Consider the following 20,325-nt stretch of genomic DNA (forward strand, 5'->3'; position numbering starts at 1 on the left):
TCCCCTGCAGTGGAAGCTCAGAGTCTTAACCAATGGCCTGCCAGGGAAATCCCTATAAATAAAGTTTTATTGACATACAGCCACACCCTCTCATTCACAAATTGTCTCTGGCTGCTTTCACAGGGCAGAGATTCACAAAGCCCAAAATATCGCCCTGTGGCCCCTCGCTGCACAGGCTTTGGTCCCCACCATAGATGTCTTTCATCAGATGCTCCAACATCCAGAGGGGTATCCAATCCATCAAAAGACATCTCCCAACAATGGGGGTTTGTTTGGTGGTGTTTCAGATTGCTGATGTTGGTTAGGGCTTTGGAGATGTCGTTTGAGTCAAAAAAGATTCTGCAGTAATTTGCTTTCTCTCATGCAAGGAACATCTTTGGGGCAGACACATTTGAGTCACATGATTAACCTCAGACCCCGAAGGTTAACAGCCGCAGGAAAGCCCTGGGCCCCACCTGCTAGCCACCCTCCCTGCTTTATTCCCCAGACATCTGAGGGGGAGGAACAGGTGGGCCCCCACAGGGCAAGGCAGAGCAGGCCCTCTTGGGGGTCCTCTTTCCTGTGATGTCCTTGGGGCCCACCTCCCACTCCATGAGTCACACGGAGTCCTTTCAAACCTTGAGCCTTGCAACACGTCCACCACTTGGGAAGGAAAGGACCCTTTAGACAGACTGTAGTGCCCAATCATCATTCTGAGTAGGCGTTTTCTCATGGCCTGTGTGGAGCACTTGGAAAGTTTGCATAACACGTCACCAGGAAGGTTATCTCCCAGGAAGAGAAGAAAAACCACAAGGAGCTTTTCAACCGTGAAGGTTTGCATTTCTGTGACGCCTCCAAGAGACCCCTCACTCCTGACATGACCTGGGTGGGGACTACAGGATGGAGAGCTAGTGTGCACCAGTGAGGAATCCCCCAAACCGTGACCTGGGGCCCCTCCAGCCACCAGCATTGACAAATACACCTCCTGCATTTGCCCCCCCTCCCCAAGAGAGGTTTTGAATAGAGCCGGGCAAGACGCTGCACATCACACCGCCTTTGAGATGACTCTGCTTCTGGGTATCAGTTATTAAACTGGATTAGCGTCCAATCCCCAGAGAGGAGGTTGCTATCTCATATGCTAAAAACTCAACAGAATCCCAGAGTTGGCTTGAAAACCACCAAACCATCCAAACTCACCTAACCACACGAGATGAACAGGGACCAAGAGCTCCCATGGGGGCCTGGCTGAGCGCTTTCTACGGTGACCTCACTCAACTGAAGCACCACGTGGAGAGAGGTACTGCCCGAGACGTGGACCCAGGAAACAGGTGTGTGCTCACAGTGATGGGGGTGGAGTCCTACTGGGGGCAGGGGGTCTGTGCCTCCAAAGGGTGTGTGTGAAGGTTGCCCAAAGCCCCTTTGCTCAAGGAGGGAGGTGTCGCCTCAGTAACTCCTAAAACAGGGCTCTTCAAACCTTTTCTACAGAGGACCAGAAAGTAAGCATTTTAGCCTTGCAGTCTGTGCAGCCTCTGTCCCAGCTTCTCAGCTCTGCCACACGATGTGAGAGCAGTCATAGCTGATATGTGAATTAGTGTTCTGGCCTGAATGTCTGTGTCCCCCAAAATTCATATGAAGGAAAGTGCTCAGTCGCTCAGTCATATCTGACTTTTTCCGACCCCATGGACTGCAGCTGCCAGGCTCCTCTGTCCATCAGTTCATCCGCAGCTGCCAGGCTCCTCTGTCCATCAGTTCATCCAGGCAAGAATATTGGAGTGGGTTGCCATTTCCTCCTCCAGGAGTTCTTTCCAACCCCAGTGATTGTACCTGTGTCTCCTGCATTGGCAGTGGATTCTTTACCACTAGCCCCACCTGGGGATGTTAAAGCCCTAATTCCCAATGGGATACTCTTTGGAGTTGAGATCTTTGGGAGGTGGCTCAATCAGTAAAGAATCTACCAGCACCACAGGAGACCTGACTTCAATCCCTGGGTTGGGAAGATCCCCTGGAGAAGGGCATGGCTACCCATTCCAGTATTCCATGGACAGAGGAGCCTGGCAGGCTACAGTCCATGGGGTCACAGAATTGGACATAACAACTGATACTGGGTTTAGATGAGGTCAGGGTGGGGTCCCATGTTCAGTGCCTTTATAAGAAGAAAAGACCACAGCAAGCTTGTTCTCGGCCTCTGAGGACACAGGGAGAAGGCGGCCATCCTCAAGGTCGGAGGAGAGTCCTCAGCAAACACTGAATATGCCCACACCTGGAACTGGGACTTCCAGGCTCCAGAACTTGGAGGAAAAAATGTCTGCCATTGACAGCCCCCCACCACCACATGTGGCATTTGTTATGGCAGCTGAATGTGCATGGCTCTGCACCAATGAAAGTTTATTCATGGACACTGAGATTTGAATTTTATATAATGTTCATGTCCCATGAAATATTCTCCTCTTGTTTTTCTTCCAACCACTTAAAACACATGAAAACTATTCTTAGCTCAGAGGCTGGAGAGCGGAAGTGGACCCCGTGGGTGGAAGTTACAAGGATGCAGATTTCAACTCCTCATTTAAAAAAAAAAAAAAAAAAAGGACCTTTTTCATCATTTCTGTTGTCCCCAGAGAACTAATCTGCTTAGAGTTCCCCACAGGTGGAGGTATGTGTGGCTCAGCAACATGGGGGCTTTGCAGAGGAATGTGTGTGTCTCCAGAGCCCTGGACTGACTCTGTCCTTCTCAACCTTGGGAGCAAACAGGACCTGTGAACCCAGTTCTCCCACTACACTTGGGGGATGTGCCTGCCTCCCAGGGTCCTGACCCAAAGAAACGTGACTTACCATGAAGCGGATCTATTCAGCGCTTGCTCCTTAAGTTGTGAACACAGCTGGAACCCCTGTGAGGTCTGCCCTTAACAAGAGCATACTTGAGACACTCTCAAGACCTGCCTGGCACTCCACTTTGGTCTGTGGTCAGATTGGGGGCACAGAACAAGATGACTTGCTGCAGGTTACCCCATGCAGGCCACCTCCTGCCCCCTGCCCCAGCCTGAGACGCCGAGCACCCTGAATCACCCCTTGTGCTGAAAATGGAGGCAGAGGATTTCCCTGTGGTCCATGGATAAGACTCCATGTGCTCCTGACGCAGGGGGCACAGGCTAGATCCCTGCTCAGGGAACTAAGATCCTACATGCCACAAGGCACGGCCAAAAAGAAAAAAAAAAAACAGAGGCAGAATTCAGGAGGCAGCCTCCTCATGAGGAAGAAAAATTCCAGAAGATTCCCTTTCCACAAAAAAAGCAACATTTCCTTGAACCCCACCCCCCAACCAGGATTCTGCTGATAGACTGTGTCCCAGCCTCACCAGCTGGAAGATGACTCAGGAAGTGAGGCCCGTGGGTGGCCAGTGGGCCACTCAGCAACTCTGTCATGTTTATTGATCCAGCTCAAATCTATGGCTCAAACGGGTCCACAGAGAAGCCCTGGAGACTAAATGAAGTATCCTGAACTTTAAGCCCAGTGTTTAGCGGTCGCCTGCCCTCCCACTTCCAAAGGAATCTCTTGAAGAAGCATTGGCAGATGCTTGAAGAAAAACTATTTAGTCTTAGGGGCCACAAAAGAAGCTGTGGTTTGAGGCCTGACTCACTGTGGTTTCCCTGGTGGCTCAGACGGTAAAGAATCCACCTGCAATGCGGGAGACTTGGGTTTGATCCCTGGGTCTGGAAGATCCCCTGGAGAAGGGAGTAGCTACCCACTCCAGTATTCTTGCCTGGAGAATCCCAAGGACAGAGGAGCCTGGCAGGCTATGGTGGCCTTGAGTAACATTTAATATTCTAGGGCCTAGAGTCCTGACTGTAAAGGCACCCCCACCTTTGAGAGTTAAAGCAGCAAGGGCTGTGTGTGATGGGGATACTCAGCCAGGGGGCTCTCCTCCCTGACCCCTCCCCAGGGCTTCTCTTTTTTTCTCTTTGCTCTCCCTCCCCACTCCTCTCCCTCCTGTTCTCCCCACAATACCCCCCCCCCAGGCTGTTTACTTCTCCCTTCTCTTTCCCCTTTGTTTTCCATCACCCCTTCTGTGTCTTAATCCTGCCGGGACTGTAGCAGCCAACTCCCTCAGCAGCCTCAGAGCCCCGTGCCCACCCCTGGGGCACAGGGGGGCCCACTTGGGGGGCGGGGGAGAGAATCTGTGCTTGGGCAGGTGATAGGCCATGTCTGGGGCTGCAGATGCAGCGCAGCACAGATGGAACATTCCATCCACACCCTCCCTCTGGCTCTCCCCTCCCTGCCCCCCCAGGAAGGGGCATCCCCCTCACCTGTCCTCCCAGGCTGCCCCACCCCCACATCACCTGCAGGCACCTGCTGTGTCCTGGCACAGTGCTGGGACCAGGACTGGGAGGTGAGTGAGAGGCAGATTCCTGCCCAGATTCCCTGTCCCCCCGGGAGGGCGTCCTAGCAGTCCCTGACTCAGAGCGCAGCTCTGGAATCAGCCCAGTCCTGGGTTCGAATCCTGGCCATAGGCCTGACCTCTGACCCTCAGGGTCATCATCCATGAAGCAGTAACCCCCCCACCCAGGGCTATGGGGACAATCAAATGAAGAGACGAGGGTAGAAGGTGTGTAGCCCAGCCCTGGCACAAAGCTGGCACCAATAAGCAGGAACTCTTTTTAACAGCCCCAGAGCTAGCTTGGTGGCTGCCTGGCTGTATATCTGTCCCCACCCCCTGGCAGAGAGGGGCCCCCCGGGTTGTCTGGGGCCCTCCTCAGGACACGCCTGGGACTAGAAGCCACACCCTGTCTCGCCAAGCATCCTCCGCATTGTCGCTCACGCCACCAGCTTCCTGGTTGGCCCGTGGTCCCGCCGTGTTCACCTTCCACGTCGTACACACCAAGATGTTCTTGTCTCCGGCCACTTTGACCCGAGAGCAGGTACTCGGGGCATTTTGGGGACTCTGCTTCCCAGGATGGGTTCTGTGCTTGAGGGGACAGCACCCCACCTCCCTCTGCAGGGTTGGGGTGCTCCCTTGACTTCCAGGGTTCCTCGGCCCAGCAGCGCCCTGGGCCCTGCACTCCCACAGGACTGGCTACAGCCGGGGTGGGAGCTGCCCCTGTGGACTCCCTGCTAGACTCAGGCGGAGCCCACGTGACCAGCTGTCACAGCAGCTGCAGGTGTCCCCCCCTACCCACCCCGGAGAGACTGGCAAGCCTCCTCTGACCCAGTGACTGCTGGGCGGCGGGCGGGCTGGTGGGGCGCGGCATGTGGCACCCAGGGGAGGTGTCTGACACAGCTCTACCTCCCGGGTGGCTGGCTTCTGCTTTCATCGCCCCGTCAAGGAGCTGCCAGAGATCAAGGGCGCAGCGGGGCCTCCTCTGTGGGGCCTGGGGGGTGAGGGGGCAGCTGCCGAGTGGCCCCAGCAGCTCCTGGAGAGGAGCCTGCCAGTCTGCTGTCTCCAGAAACCCCCTTGACCACAACCCCAGACCTGGGTTCCCATCTCTGAGTAGAGAGTAGTTTCACAGTCAGAAGGAGCAGGGGTCCTGCCTTAAAAATGATGAAAGGGGCCCCATCCCTCCCCTCTCCTGGAGGGCAGAGTTCAGGGCAAGAGTGGGTGGCAGGAGGATCCCTTGGATTCCTTCCCTGCCCTTCAGGTCTGTCCTGGCAGAGCACCCGTGGTCACCACGTGGAGGAGGCACAAGGCAAGCTCCCTGGAGCCTAAGGGGCCTCCTCCGGGCCCGGAAAAGTTCAGCCACTCAGTACCTCCCTCCCCCACCTTGCTCTTCTCTCCACTCTGGGCCCCAGCAGGATATCGATGCAGGCTGTGGTCACTGTGGGAGGCCAGGGCAGCAGGTGGGAAGGAGACCCTGAGCTTTCTGGGCTGGGACAGGAAGGCTCTGATAGTTGCTGAATGAATGACCATGGGAATGCCTTGGCCTGGGCACTCAGGCAAGGTTATGGAGATTCCAGAGCATGTGTGGGGTTTTGTTTCCTGCATCTTGCCCTGACCCGCTGCAGCTCACATGGTCTGTAGAGTACCAAGGCCCCTCTTCCCAGGATCAAGTGACCACACCCTTCCACCTGTGGTCACCAGGATCTGGATGGTGCTGGGGGAGCCATGGCCGAGAGATGAGCCCCCCACCCCGTGAGCCAAGCCTCCATCCCCTCCCAGGGTGTCCCCAAGGCTGAGGGCCTTTGGCTGCTGACCCCCAACCTGCCATCACTATGTCCAGCTGGGACATACCCAGGAGCCACAGTGAGGCTTCACCTCAGGTGGAAAGCACCCAGCCAGCAGGTGCATAAGCAGTGGGTGTGGACCTGGGTGGTCTGCACTAGGCGAAAGGCCTTTCATCGTTGCTTTGGGAGAGGTGGGTTTGGGGACTGTAATCTTTTTTATCATGGCACTAATTATATATGAGCAGGAACTCTCCCTGAAACAGTCCAGCCCCGGCTCTATGCTGACTGACCCATTTGTAATCAGGGAACAGGCATCTGAAGGTTGCTCTGAAAAAATGGAAACTTTTAGTCTGTGATCTTGATAAGGAATTCTTAATGGGGCACTGATCAGACATGTGAACAGATGCTATCAGGCAGTCTTACCCCTGGGCTCCATGACGGGTCCAGATTTCTCCACTGTTGTCTGACCACACGTGGTCCATGCTATGAAGTGTTGGGTTGGAGGGATCACCGTGCCACCCATCCCCCCGGCTCAGGCCTCTGGAGCTGAGAGGAGAGACTGAGGTTCTCATTGGCAAACAGCAGGGTGTCCTGGCTGTGACCCCCAGCCCCTAATAAAGATTGCACCGTTCTTCCCATGAACTCCATCTGACTCAGCAAGATCTGGATGGTGCTGTTTGGTAGTGGTGTTGTTAACCTCCAGCCCCTTCTGGCAAGCAGGGCCCTCTGCTTGTCCCCACAATGACTCCCTGAGCTCAGTGGACACCTCAAGTGCACACACATTCGGTAGCTCTCACCCTTTGCTGCCCATCTTGCTCATAGGGGAGGAGTTGTCTCCCATCTTGGGGCTCCTAGCTTCTGCGAGAGAGAGGAAGGGGAGTTGCACAAGCGCCCTTCCGGATCTGTGTGGTTTCAAGCAGTTACACCTCTTCCTGTCTCTTCTCGAGGCGCCCTGTGGCCCTCGTGGCTCCCGCAGGCTCTGGGCCTGTAAAAGACAGTGGTTTTGTGCTGTGTCACAGTCAGAGCGATACCTCGGGGCTTTGGTAGAAGGATTTCCAGGGTTCGAGAAGCAGCATGCAAAATGACATCAGTTTGAGAAGCAGGAACTTGAGTTCTAACCCTGAGGCCTGAGCTTCCAGGGAGATCACCCAACACCTGTCACATGCCCATCACACCCAGGCACCATGAGCTTCTCCCTGGTCCCCCAGTCAGTACTCACAGAGCATCTTCCGTGTACCTGATGCTGCTGGGACAATCAGTGAGCACAGGAAGTGACGCCCCCTACCCTGTTGGAGCCAACATCCCTGTGGTCTCAGGGGAAATGTTGCTGTTGTTCAGTCACTCAGTCGTGTTGGATTCTGCAGCCCCATGGACTGCAGCATACTAGGCTCCTCTGTCCTTCACCATATCCCAGAGTTTGCTCAGATTCATGTCCATTGAGTCAGTGATGCCATCCAACCATCTCATCCTCTGTCACTCTCTTCTCTTCCTGCCCTCAATCTTTCCCAGCATCAGGGTCTTTTCCAGTGAGTCGGGTCTTCATATCAGGTGGTCAGAGTACTGGAGCTTCAGCTTCAGCATCAGTTTTTCCAAAGAATATTTGGGTTTATTTCCTTTAGGATTGACTGGTTTGATCTCTTTGCTGTCCAAGGGTCTCTCAAGAGTCGTCTCCAGCACCACAATTTGAAAGCATCAATTCTTTGGCACTCAGCCTTCTTGAGCCTTGGGATCACAGCCTTGTTGTGGCGAAGGGACTTGCATAACTCAATGAAGCTATGAGTCTTGTTGTGCCACCCAAGACAGACAGGTCATAGTGAGGAATTCCAACAAAACGTGGACCACTGGAGGAGGGAATGGCAAACCACTCCAGTATTTTGCTGCAGGAACCCTATGAACAGTATGGAAAGGCACGGAAAATGAGGACTGAGTAAGGGCAAGGAAGAGTCCATTACTGGTGTCTCCATGGTGAACCACCAAGATGGCCTCAAGGGGCCCCACCTTCTGGTCCTCACACCCTCTGTCATATTTGGGTTGGCTTCCCTGGTGGCTCAGAGGTTAAAGCGTCTGCCTGCAATCGGGAGACCTGGGTTCGATCCCTGGGCCGGGAAGATTCCCTGGAGAAGGCAATGGCAACCCACTCCAGTATTCTTGCCTGGAGAAGCCCATGGACGGAGGAGCCTGGTGGGCTACAGTCCATGGGGTTGCAAAGAGTCGGACACGACTGAGCAACTTCACTTTCACTTTCTTTCACTTTATGACCCATAGACACATCTCTTGAGTCTCAGTCAGGTAAGACACAGCAGCATCTCTCTCTCCATCCCTTGCCCTGGGGGAAGCCAACTGCTTTTACCTGAGAGATCCAGGGAGTACAGGACTCATCCTGTGCACGGCCTCATCCAGGAGACATCTAAGAAGAGGAGCCTTCAAGGGAATTCCCCAGCAGTCCAGTGGTTAGGACTCTGACCTCTCACTGCCAAGGGCCAGGGTCCAGTCCCAGACCAGGGAATTAAGATCCCATGGTGAGGCAAGAAAAAAGAGGAGGAGCCTTCAGATGAGACTGTGGCCCCAGCTGACATCCTGCCCACAGCCTCAGGAAAAACCCTGAGCCATAACCACCCAGTCAAGTCAGTCCCGGACTCCTTATTCCAAAGCTATGTGAGAAACGTTTGTTGTTGTAAGCCACTAATCCTTGTCATGTGGCAATAGATAACCGATACCGTGTTATCATACTTAAGACCTCAGTGAACTAGGGCCCAGCCTTCTGGACCCTCTGAGCTTCCAGGGTGGTCCAGAATGAGGGGGCAGCCCCAGCTGGCCCCCCACCATGGCACTGAGTCACAGCTGCCCATGGTCTCTTCCATAAGCAATGAGACTTTTTCTGGAAAAGTGAAAAAGATGAGAAGACTTCTGAGAGCAAGGGAAAGAGGCAGCAAAGGAAAAGAGTTGTAGTGAGTCTGAGGACCCTGAAAAGTGATTTTTCTGGAAGGCAGGACCGCTGCCCGGGAGCAGGCTGCTGCTAGGATGGACATACCTGTGGAAGAACCACATCACCTGCCGTTGGCTCAGAGTGCAAATGTTCAGGAAGGAGCTGTGATCTCAGACTTTCCGGGCGTGGGCAGCACTTTCCCTCAGCCAGGCTGCGCATAGGCAGATCCCAGCCCCCGAGGCCCTGACTGCTCACCCCACCTGCTAACACATCAGCTCCTCTCCGACTCCTCTTACCATCCCATCTCACAGATGGAGAAACTGACGCTTGGGAAGGTTGAGAGACTTGCCCAAGGCCAGATACCAATAAAGGGCAGTTACAGCTCAAACCGAGGGGCAGATTTGAACCCCAACTGGGCCTCGACTCCCTCCCCAACACCTGGAATGGTTACTCAGAGTGGAGCCGGGTCACCCACCCAGCCCTAAAAGAAGGTGGAAACGTGAATAGGCTCCTGCAGGATTCTTTCTTTCTTAATACTGATTTTTATTTATTTACTTATTTGACTGCACCAGATCTTAGTTACAGCGTGTGGAATCTAGTTCCCTGACCAGGGACGGAACCCAGACCCCCTGCATTGGGAGCACAGTCTTACCCATTAAACCACCACTAAATCCCTCCAGCAAGATTTCGATTTAGAAACAGTTACCCTCGCCAGAAGGGCTTCCCAGGTGGCGCTAGTGGTAAAGAACACACCTGTCAATGCAGGAGACACAAGAGACGTGGGTTCAGTCCCCGGGTCAGGAAGATCCCCTGGAGGAGGGCATCCCAACCCATTCCAGTATTCTTGCCTGAAGAATCCCATGGACAGAGGAGCCTGGCAGGCTACTGTCCATGGGATCACAAAGAGTCAGACATGACTGAAGTGACTTAGCATGCATGCACCCTCTCCAAAGCTCAAAGGGCTAACTTCACATCAAGAAATCTCACTTACATGAAGGTTCTCATCACCCAAGTTTTGGGCTCCAGAGTCTACGGTAGAGAGACAGCCTGACCTCCTTTTCCAGTGACTAGAAGTAGCTCCCAGTCACCCACTGGCGTTATAATTTAGTGCAACAAGAATGACCCTGAATATGAAAGCACAGCAGAATATGCTGCCAGCAGTGCTAAAGTTAAAGGTCCATTCACCATCTGGATAACAGTCCTCGTGGCAGGCCAGTGCGTTCCTGGTGCTGCCAGCTCCACATCACAGGGCAGCTGGCGATGCCCAGTTAAGGTCAGGTGGCTCTTGCATGGGAGCCTGGCCTCTTTGGGCCAGAGGTGGTGGGAGTTGTCTCGGGCAGGTTCGTCCATGACAATTGCAGAGACTCCAATGCAAGTCTCCTATGGCTGAGGCTAGAGATGACACCTCGTCATTCTGCTCATTCTCCACTGGCCTGAGCATGTGTGTGTGTGTGTGTGTGTGTCTGTGTATGTGTGTGTGTGCAAGCACACGCAAGCACGCATGCATGTTTGGGGGAAGTGGCAGAGTCACTCACCAAAAGACCTGTTTATGGGAGGAGTGAGCCATGGAGACTGATGACTCAGTCTCCTAGACCCTCATTCCCTCCTTCTATGCAAATCAGATGCCAGCTCATCAACCAGAACATCTGAGAAACCAGAGCAGGTGGTCCGCCAATCAGACTCAATCAGAAAGCATCTCTCGACTCACTGGCTTGGTCTGAACTTTATGGTTTCTTGGCTTTACTGTGAATTCTTTTTCTTCTCTCACATGGATGCACTGAATTCTTCCCTCTTGTGCAAGTAGCTCTTATCAAGTCTGAGAAGTCAGATTCCATCTTTAATGCTGGGGGTGAAGGATCAGAGAAAGAGGGAGAGAGAAGGAGCCACTTCCAGCTTTGAATTGGACACCCTCAGGGATATCAGCCCCCAGAATAATATAGTCATTTATTCTGAGCTGCACCAGAGAAATTGAGGGTCTTATAGGCCAGCCACCCATTTTGCAGATGAGAAAACTGAGGCTTGAAGAGAGAGTTCGTGTGTCCTAGTCGAGGGTGCCTCACCGTGGTCTGCTGTGACCCTGGACTTTTTGCCCAGTTCATCCAGTTTATTCTGGGGCTTTCCCTCTGTGGGTGTCAGTGCGCGTGTCCATGTTTAAAATCATGTCATGGGTCCACTTGCCCAGAAGACTGTCAGCCCAAGTCTCAGGGCCAATCCCGCCGCTCTGGGGCCCTCAGTCAAGTCCCTGAAAGAGTCTGACCATTAGGGCCTGCCTGGGGTTGCAGCTTTGATGACAGCCTGAGACCTGCAGGAGTCTGTGTTTGTGTTTTCTTCCCATTTAAATTTGGCCTCCAGCCCTCATGTCATCTATGCCGCTTAACCGGATGCATAGCGGCCTTTCTGGGAAAACTGAAGGGGAAAACACTTACAGTGAGAGGTTGCAGGGGAAGTGGATCCTCACGCAGCCTCAGAGAGGCCTCCTTGTGGTTACCGGGTAATTATGAAGGAAGGAGTGCACCGCGCCAGGTAGAAGCTGTCTTAACCAAGTGACAGAACCTGGCTTGCCCATCATGGGCAAACACACGTGTGCGTCCTGTTTAGATTCGCCAGAAAGACACACCTCGCCAAAAGTTTAGCCAGATCTAATCATCAGGCTGCAGTCACAAATGCAAACCATGGGGCCAACTGCAGGACTCACGGCCTGAGCTTTGCAAAAACCTCAATACCATGAAAAGCAAAAATGAAAACAGCGATGATGGTGGGAGTGGGGGTGGTGAGGGATCAGGAGAGAAATAACTGAGGCCGTCTATGAACCTTGAGTGGATTCTGGAATTTTTTAAGCTACAGAATATATTTTGGAATCATTGGGAAATTTTTAATCTCCATTTTATTTATTTCTCCTTTGATCTTTATTACTTCCTTCTGCTGACTTCAGATTTTGTTTGTTCTTTTTCTAATTCTTTTATTATGTGGTAAATTAGGTTGTTTATATGAGATGGTTGTTTATATGAGATTTTTCTTCTTTTTTGAAGAATGAGGAACATTTTAATATAGGCTACATATCAAATTGTTGTTGTTGCTAAGTCATGTCCTACTCTTTGCAACCCCATGGATTGAAGCCCACCAGGCTCCACTGTCCATGGGATTTTTCCAGGCAAGAATACTGAAGTGGGTTGTCCTTTCCTTCTCCAGGGGATCTTCCCAACCCAAGGATTGAACCCATGTCTCCTGCATTGACAGACAGATTCTTTTCCACTGAGCCACCTATATGGGGTGGTACTGAGTTAATTGCCTTAGTCATGATCCTGGTATTGGGTTATGTAAGACAGAATTCTTATTCTCAGAAGATGCTTGCTGCAGTGCTAAGGGTTGACGTGCATGAGATCACAACTATCAAATGGTTCAGGAAAAAACTGTGTGTGAAGAGGGGGGAGAAGACATAAGGAAGCGGGAGGAGGAAGGGGGCGGGGAGGCAGTGCGGGCAAACGGAGCAGATGTGGACCATGGGGAAGTAGGATGAAGGGCAATAGGTGTTTGCTGCTGTTCTGAGCTTTTACAATTTGTCTGATGTTTGAAAGTTTTCAAAATAATAAGTTGTAGAGAAGACTGTCCACACTTGGAGTCTCCTGACCCTCTAGGTTCCCTGTCGTCACTCAGCTCAGCCTGCAAAGGGTAAGAGCTGGGACTGACTCAGCATCTCTCCTCTTGGGCTCAGAGCATGTCTTCTCTTTGCTCCCATGAGAAAGTATGAACAGGCCTTTGTGAGCACTCCATGCTGTGTCTCCAGGTGTAAATCAGGTAATTTGTTCAAGGTCACACGTAGATCCGGTCAACGTGCAGGAGACGGGAGGAACCCAGCCTTCAGACTCACAGCCTGGACCCCAAGCCACACCCTCTCAGCTGCCCCTCCCGTCCCTCTTGAGCCTGGTGTGTGGTCACATGGTTCCTGAATAATCCCAGGGAGTGGGGGGCATGCCTGCCTGCCTGTCTCAGAGGTGCTGGAGCCCAGCACAGCCTGGGAGTCACAGCATCCCCACTAGGACGTCAAGTCCTCGGGGATTGGCTGCCTGGCAGATGCAGTGGCTCCTGATTGGATAGTGGCAGCTGCAGAGCAAGGAGGTGGGCTCTGGGCACGTTGGCTGTGCCCCTGAACTATGCTAAGCAGGGGTCTTGGGGAAACTTCACCAATCCTTTTCCCCCTCTGGAGCGGCCAAGGTGCTGACCTCCCCAGGAGGAATGAGACAAGCACGGATCGTGGCTTGTGGTTCTTTTCCTCATAAGTGGGCATCAGACCATGGCCAGGGCTCGGCTGTGAGCCGAGAAGCTCGCTTCTGACCCTGAGGGACCTGACCTTCCAGAGTCCGGGCTAGGGGTAAGAAGTAGGGCGCCTCCCTAAGTGACCACTGCCACCTGTAGCTGCCGTGAGCACCCCTACTGGACAGAGTGGGCATTGCAACCCCAGAGAAGACTGCCCTATCGCCTGCTCCTCAGGCCCCAGTCCCTAGCCCTCGCCCTACCTGACGTGTGCCAAGCACAGCTGTGAACCCAGCAGACAAAATTCCCTGCATCCATGGAGCTGACATATTGGGGTCATAAATGAGATAGCAAGTGAAATATAAGATGCGCTAGAAAGTGACAGGTGCCACGGAAGGATTAAGATAGTGTCCAGAGAAGGGGCTTCCCAGGTGGCTCAGTGGTAAAGAATCTACTTGCCAATGCAGGAGACTCCACAAATGCAGGTTCAATCCCTGGGTTGGGAAGATCCCCTGGAGAAGGAAATGGCAACCCATTCCAGTATTCTTGCCTAGAAAATCCCATGGACAGAGGAGCCTGGTGGGCTACATACAGTCCATGGGGTTGCAAAGAGTTGGGACAATACTGAGCAACTGAGCATGCATGCACACACATCCAGAGATGACTCCATGACAATGTGACCTCTGTATCAGGAGGTGAAGGTCAGGGTCCCTTAGGTGGGTCTGGGGTCAGAGAGCTTAGGCAGAAGGAGAGCAGGTGTGGACACCCTGAGGTTGAAGTGTCTGTGGGGTTCACAGGACCCTATGGAGCCCATATATCTGTGGCAATGAGCAAAGAGGCAGGAGGTGGGGTGGGATGTCAGAGAGGTCATGGCTCAGGCGGAGGCCACTGTTGAGACCGAGGCTTTCACTCTGCATAGAAGGGGAAACCACTGGAAGGACTGAGCAGAGTAGAATGATCTGCGGCCCTCCCCCCTCAGTGGACTGGGGTCAGGGAAAGTGCATGCATGCCATGCAAGCTAAGTCGCTTCAGTCATGTCTGACTCTGTGACCCCATGGACTGTAACCTGCCAGACTCCTCTGTCCATGGGATTTCCCAGGCAAGAATATTGGAGTGGGTAACCATTTCCTCCTCTAGGGGATCTTCCCTACCCAGGGATCGAACTCCAATCTCTTGCATCTCCTGCATTGGCAGGCAAATTCTTTACCAGTAGTGCCACCTGGGAAGCCCCAGGGAAAGTGAATTATCCAATATGATCCTGGGTGACCGCAGTGTTACTTCCTGGCCTGAGGAAGACAGCCCAGACCCCAAGTCCACAGATTGGCTCTGGTCCCCCCATCTCTACAGAGTTTGGGCAATGGAGAAGTGCTCCTAGAACTTCAGGAAAGCAGTCAGGGAGGGGTGGGGTGGGAGCGTGGAGGGATGGAGTGGAATCTTCACCGGCACTGAACCGGATCTCAGGCTCATCTGAGCCCCCGTGGGTTTGTCTGTCTGTCTGATGCGTACATGTGTGCTCAATCATGTCTGACTCTTTGCAACCCCAAAGGCTGTAGCCCGCCAGGCTCCTCGGTGCATGGAAACCTCCAGGCACGAATACTGAAGTGGGTAGCCATTCTCTTCTCCAGGGGATCTTCCCAGCCCAGGGATCGAACTTGTGTCTCCTGCATTGGCAGGTGGATTCTTTACTGCTGAGCCAACAGAGAAGCCCTGTCTATCTGACAAAGGACATACAGATGCCCAAGGAACCAGGCTTCAGGATCACAGAGCATCTTGACTGTACCTGACTGGTCTTTTTTAACCAGCTCCCCTCTTTCTCTGCTCTCCCTTCAGAACCTCACCTCCGTGAAGAAGGGAGCGCATCAGGACAAGTGAGGCCGGCTCCATGTATCCGGAATCAACCACGGGCTCCCCAGCTCGGCTCTCCCTGCGGCAGACGGGCTCCCCCGGCATGATCTACAGGTGACGCCCCTGCACCATCCCCCAAGCCCCTCCCAGGATCAGTCCTGCCTCTGAGGAGGGGTCCCCAAGCCAGCCACCTCCCCGTGACCCAGAGGGAAGGGACTAAGTGAGTGCACAGGGCTGTAAGTTGCATGCAAGCCAGCCGTTTCTCCATGGTACCCCATGGACTATAGCCCACCAGGCTGCTCTGTCCATGGGATTTTCCAGGTAAAAATACTGGAGTAGGTGGCCATTCCTCCTCCAGACCCAGGGATCAAACCCAGGTCTCCTGCATTGTAAGCAGATTCTTTACCATCTGAGCCACCAGGGAAGCCTTTAAGACCAAAATGGGAAAGAAAAAAATGAGAGGTTTGACCAGGTGGGATAGAGCCAGGATTAGACTCCTGCCTTGTCTCTGACTCTTCTGAAATATTCCATGGGAGGTAACAGAGGCCCTTCCTGGATTCTGTTTCTCTTTTACATGTCATGGCTCCTGTGGTCCCACCAGCTTCCCCGACACCCTGAATGAGGCTCAAAGCCTTATAACCAGTGTGGAGCCTGTGGACAGTGGGGGCGGCCAGGTGCTTAATGGGCCCATGAGAACTTCTCCTGGAAAGCCCACTTCCAGATCCAGCTCTGGGTCTTTCCATTTGGAAAATAGCCCAGGCTGAACCACAGGGAGGCTGTGGGGAAGGTGTGGGGTGGAACAGCTGGCTCTGTGGTCAGAGCACAGACCTTGATGGTATTGCTATCACAGAAGACTGGGGTGTGAGTGGAACCCTGGGGGCTCATCAGTCCTTCAAACCGCTGGATCTTCAGGTCACTGTCAGGGCCTGAGCTAGAGTGAGTGTCTACAAAAACCATGGGGAACAGTGGCATCCCTCCTTCGTCGAGATCCTAAAAAGAACCCCATAGTCTCGTGCATACTTGCCAGCAGGTGGGTGTGGGCATTTCCTGGTTTGAATGTTTTCAATCGTTGTTATGATTCGTGAAAACCCAAAAAAAGACTCCCCCAGAGGCTAACCTCTAGGCTTCACCTCCCCGCCTGGCGTGAGAACCAGACCAGGCAGAGACCCCCGTGTCCAAATAAACGGGCCTCTGCCTCCCTGTGCCACTGGGTGGCGCTGCGGCCGAGCACTCGGTACCCAAGCAGAAGGGGGCGGGGCCGGGGTTGCGGGGCGTCGGTGATGCTTCCCGGGCTGGCACCTCCCTGTGCGTGGCTGATGACAACTGTGGCTTCTCTCTCTTCTCTCCCTGTCTCCTTCTCTCTCCTCCATTGCTGTCCGCAGTACTCGGTATGGGAGCCCCAAAAGACAGCTCCAGTTTTACAGGTAACGAGCTTCTCCGTTTTCCCTAAAACCGGCAGCAAGCACGGGAGCGGGTGGGAGGACCCCGCCATCCCGGCCGCGGGCGCTGGTGATTTCTCCGCACGTGAAAAATCCTCCCCGTGAGATTCAGGCTCTGGTCCTCTCTCGGTGTTGCGACGGCATCATGATGAAACCGTGCAGTCGGGCTCGTCGTGTGGGTTCATCTGGAACTTGCTTTGATTTGAGCTGGGCACTCGCCAGATCTCTCTTAAGAGAGAGATCGCTCTCTCTACTCGCTACTCGCTACTCTACTCGCTCCTCCGGCAGTAGATTGAGTCCTTTCCTGTGATCCCAGCTTTGTGCTCTTGGGTGGTCAAAGTGAAAGACATGCCCCCAGTCCCTCATTCTCCCCTTGTCCTTGGATCTGAGCTGATTTGCAGACTACGGAGCTCCCTGGGGAGTGTGGCTCCGACGGGACCTGGGTCAGAGTGGGGATGGATGCGTTGACTTCTTTCTGATTATTTCCCTGTTGGAAATCAGCACACCTGTGTCCCCAGAGGGAGAGGCTGTCAGCAGACGGACAGGCTTGCAGTCCATCCTGAGGCACATCCCATCAGCAGAATCCTCCGGGACGGGTCCCTTCCTCCCTCTGGGCAGCCTCTTCCTGACCTCTAGGGTAGGGCATGCACCACAAACACACACGCTCTTGAAAATCTCTAACTCTGGGAATTTACTTCGACATTTTCCTCCATGGGGAACATGTCAGGCTTATGGAACTCACAGGGCAGCGCCACCAGCTTTAGGACTGGACACTCAGAGGGCAGGGCTCTGTCTGTGGTGCATTGTGGCCTCCAAGCCTGAGAGGTCTCTGTCCAGAGCCTGCTCCCTGGCATGTGCACCCCAGCGGTGACAGAGCTGTGGCCTCTTATTGCTGATGCGCCAGGGGTCTGCTCGGGCAGTGGGTGCACCCCAGCAGTGACAGAGCCATGGCATCTTATTGCCAATGCGCCAGGGGCCTCGCTCAGGCAGTGGGTGTAGGGGTTGGCGCCAGACTTCCGTGTGATTCTTCCTTCATGCAGTCTTGGTCCTGTGTCTGAACACGACTGTGGGTCTGGGTTCTCAAGCTCATTTTACCACTGCTTCGGTGCCTCCCATGAGGTCTTCCCCCCTTACAGAGAGGTCTGAAGAGAGGTCCAAATCTGATTCTGCTGGAGGTTTGGCTAAATAGGTCTTGCTCGAAATAGTTAGAGCTGAACTTATTAGGTTTGCAAATGCTCTTACTGGATACAAGTGTTTATCATCATATATACATGTATGTGTATGTGTGTTGTATGTATGTGTTTGTATGTGTGTATATGTGTTGTGTGTGTGGGTATGTGGGTATGCGTGTGTGTGTGTGTGTATATTGTGTATGTGTGTGTGTGCATGGATGTATCACGTAATATGCCAGAATGAATGTGTGCCATCTGTCCAGAAGGATCCAACCAGTGAAACCAGACATGCACTTAAACAGCATCCTCAAATGCTGAGGCCTGCCTCACTCCCGGAAGGAAAGGAGTAAGGTGAGATGAGAGCAGGCCAGGCCAGTAGCTGAAAGGGCCCATAGGAAGTTCCCAGTAAGTCGAGTGGAAATGAAAGGGTCCCCATCCCCTTGCTAACCCCAGAACCCCCCAGATCCACTCTTTTGTCCACCCTCTGGGGACCCCTCTGGGTGAGCATCTGATCCCTGTGAGGCCTTCTTGCCCCAAGGAGGGGCTCTGTGGGGGAACTGAATCCCTGGATCTGAAGACACCCCCCACCCCACTCCCTGCTCAGCCTCTCGGCTACACATTCAACGCCATAGGCTCTGGCCATCCTGCCCTTTGAGGCTCCAGTGTGGTTACTTCACACAGACACTCAGGCATCTCTTGCGGGGCCTCTGGTGATGACCTTAATGGGGTGGGATCATTCAGCATACTGGGTGCCACTCCCAGTGGGATATCCTCATCACCCAGCTCTGACACGGCTGGTGGATGGTTATTTAAGTCAGCCAGAAGGGTGGCACCCCTCCTGCAAAAGGGCAAAGTGTCCAAGGCCCCACCCTCCAGCAACTCGCAGACAGGTAAAAGAGGGAAGACCATGTACCTGTCAGCTCATACACAGGAGGCTGCATAACAAACTACCCCAAGACTCGGGCTTATGTGTCTGTGGGTTGACTCAAGTCAGTTCATCTAGGCTGGGCTCAGCCAGATTGGTCTCTGAGCTTCAGGCTGAAGGCCGGTTTCACCCTTTCTCCATTATTCCTAACCAGGGGCCATCCCAGGTCTCTTCTCCTGGCAGAAGTGCCAGAGGAAAAATGAGTCTGAAGGCCAACAGTTAGAACAGGCACAGTCACTTCTGCTCATTCTTTGGGTCAAAGCAAGCTCATGACCAAGCCCAATGTCAAGGGAAAAGTATACTCCCCCAGCCCAGGGGAGAATCACAGTCACACGACACAGAGAAGGGGGAAAGAGTGGGCCACAGTCATGCAATCCTGTTGTTCCTGTTGTTGTTCCGTCGCTAAGTCGTGTTCAACTCTTTGAGACCCCAGGACTGCAGCATACCAGGCTTATTTGTCCTCCACTATCTGCCAGAGTTTGCTCAAACTCATGTCCATTGACTGAGAGATGCTATCTAACCATCTCATCCTCTGTGCTGTGCTGTGCTTAGTCATTCAGTCATATCCGACTCTTTGGGACCCCATGGGCTGTAGCCCACCAGGGTCCTCTGTCTATGGGGATTCTCCAGGCAAGAATACTGGAGTGGGTTGCCATGCCCTCCTCCAGAGGATCTTCCGGACTCAGGGATTGAACCCCGGTCTCCCGCATTACAGGTTGATTATTTACCATCTGAGCCACCAGGGGAGCCCAAGAATACTGGAGTGGGTAGCCTATCCATTCTGCAGGGGATCTTCCTGATCCAGGAATCAAACCGGGGTCTCCTGCACTGCAGGCGGATTCTTTGCCAGCTGAGCTACCAGGGAAGCCCTCTCATCCTCTGCTGCCCTTTTTATGATATTGTGGCACTGCAAGGAGATCAAACCAGTCAATCCTAAAGAAAATCATCCCTGAATATTCATTAGAAGGACTGATGCTGACCACAATCTACCCCAAACCTAAATCACTCTAATAGCATCTAGGAGGCAAACGGGTCTTGGGAGAGTCCAGAGAGCTGTTGGAGGTTCAACGAGGGAGTGGTCAGCTGGCTGAGAGTCGGGGAAGGCATCATAGAGCCTGTGAGCTGGACCTTATTCAGGCTGGACAGAATTCAACACATACACCAGGAAGAGCATTCCAGTAGAGGGGACAGTCTGAGCACAGCTCAGAGAGGTGCCCGGAGTATAGGAAGTAGCAGTCACATCATCTAGGCCTTCAGGTACAGGACAGGAAAGAGAGTGACCAGAGGCCAGGCTAGGGAGGCCGATGGGGATCTGAGGATGGAGGGCCAAGAATGCCAAGCAGAGGAGCCTACCTTTGGTGGGCACTGGGAAGACATCGATGGTGTTAGAGCAGGGCAGGGGGCAGGGCTCTGCTGCAGGAAGGAAGCCTAGGAGCAGGGAATGAGATGAGGGGAATGGGAAGGCTAGATGTGGGATTCAGGAGAGGTGAAGGAGGGCTGAACCACTGGGGCCATGGGAGGACGGGGTGGTGGTTAAGAGGAGCCAAGTCCCCAGGGCTTGGTGTCCGAGGGGCAGGTGTGGAGAAGGACAATGTGATGAGAGGGAAATGGTGCCCAGGGGAAGGAGACGGGCCT

General features: G+C 53.5%; 1 protein-coding gene across 5 annotated transcripts in view; it reads left to right on the plus strand.

Annotated features, from left to right (window-relative positions):
• KCNAB2 (potassium voltage-gated channel subfamily A regulatory beta subunit 2) overlaps positions 1–20,325 on the plus strand; it is a 96,195-nt gene that overhangs the window by 22,237 nt on the left and 53,633 nt on the right. Inside the window, exons 1-3 of one of the 5 annotated variants that reach the window (XM_086344203.1) lie at positions 1,190–1,307; positions 15,140–15,268; positions 16,537–16,578. In XM_086344203.1, the coding sequence (XP_086200329.1) occupies positions 15,192–15,268; positions 16,537–16,578 (119 nt within the window). In that variant the 5' untranslated portion in view covers positions 1,190–1,307; positions 15,140–15,191. Of the gene's footprint in view, positions 1–1,189; positions 1,308–4,741; positions 4,893–15,139; positions 15,269–16,536; positions 16,579–20,325 lie in introns of those variants that run through there. The other 4 variants (XM_086344202.1, XM_086344201.1, XM_086344205.1 and 1 more) reach the window with 4 other exon arrangements.

Source organism: Bos grunniens, chromosome 16, assembly GCF_055505025.1.
Source record: "Bos grunniens cultivar Pamir isolate PY7600 chromosome 16, Bosgru_T2T1.0, whole genome shotgun sequence".
Classification (NCBI taxonomy): Eukaryota; Metazoa; Chordata; class Mammalia; order Artiodactyla; family Bovidae; genus Bos; species Bos grunniens.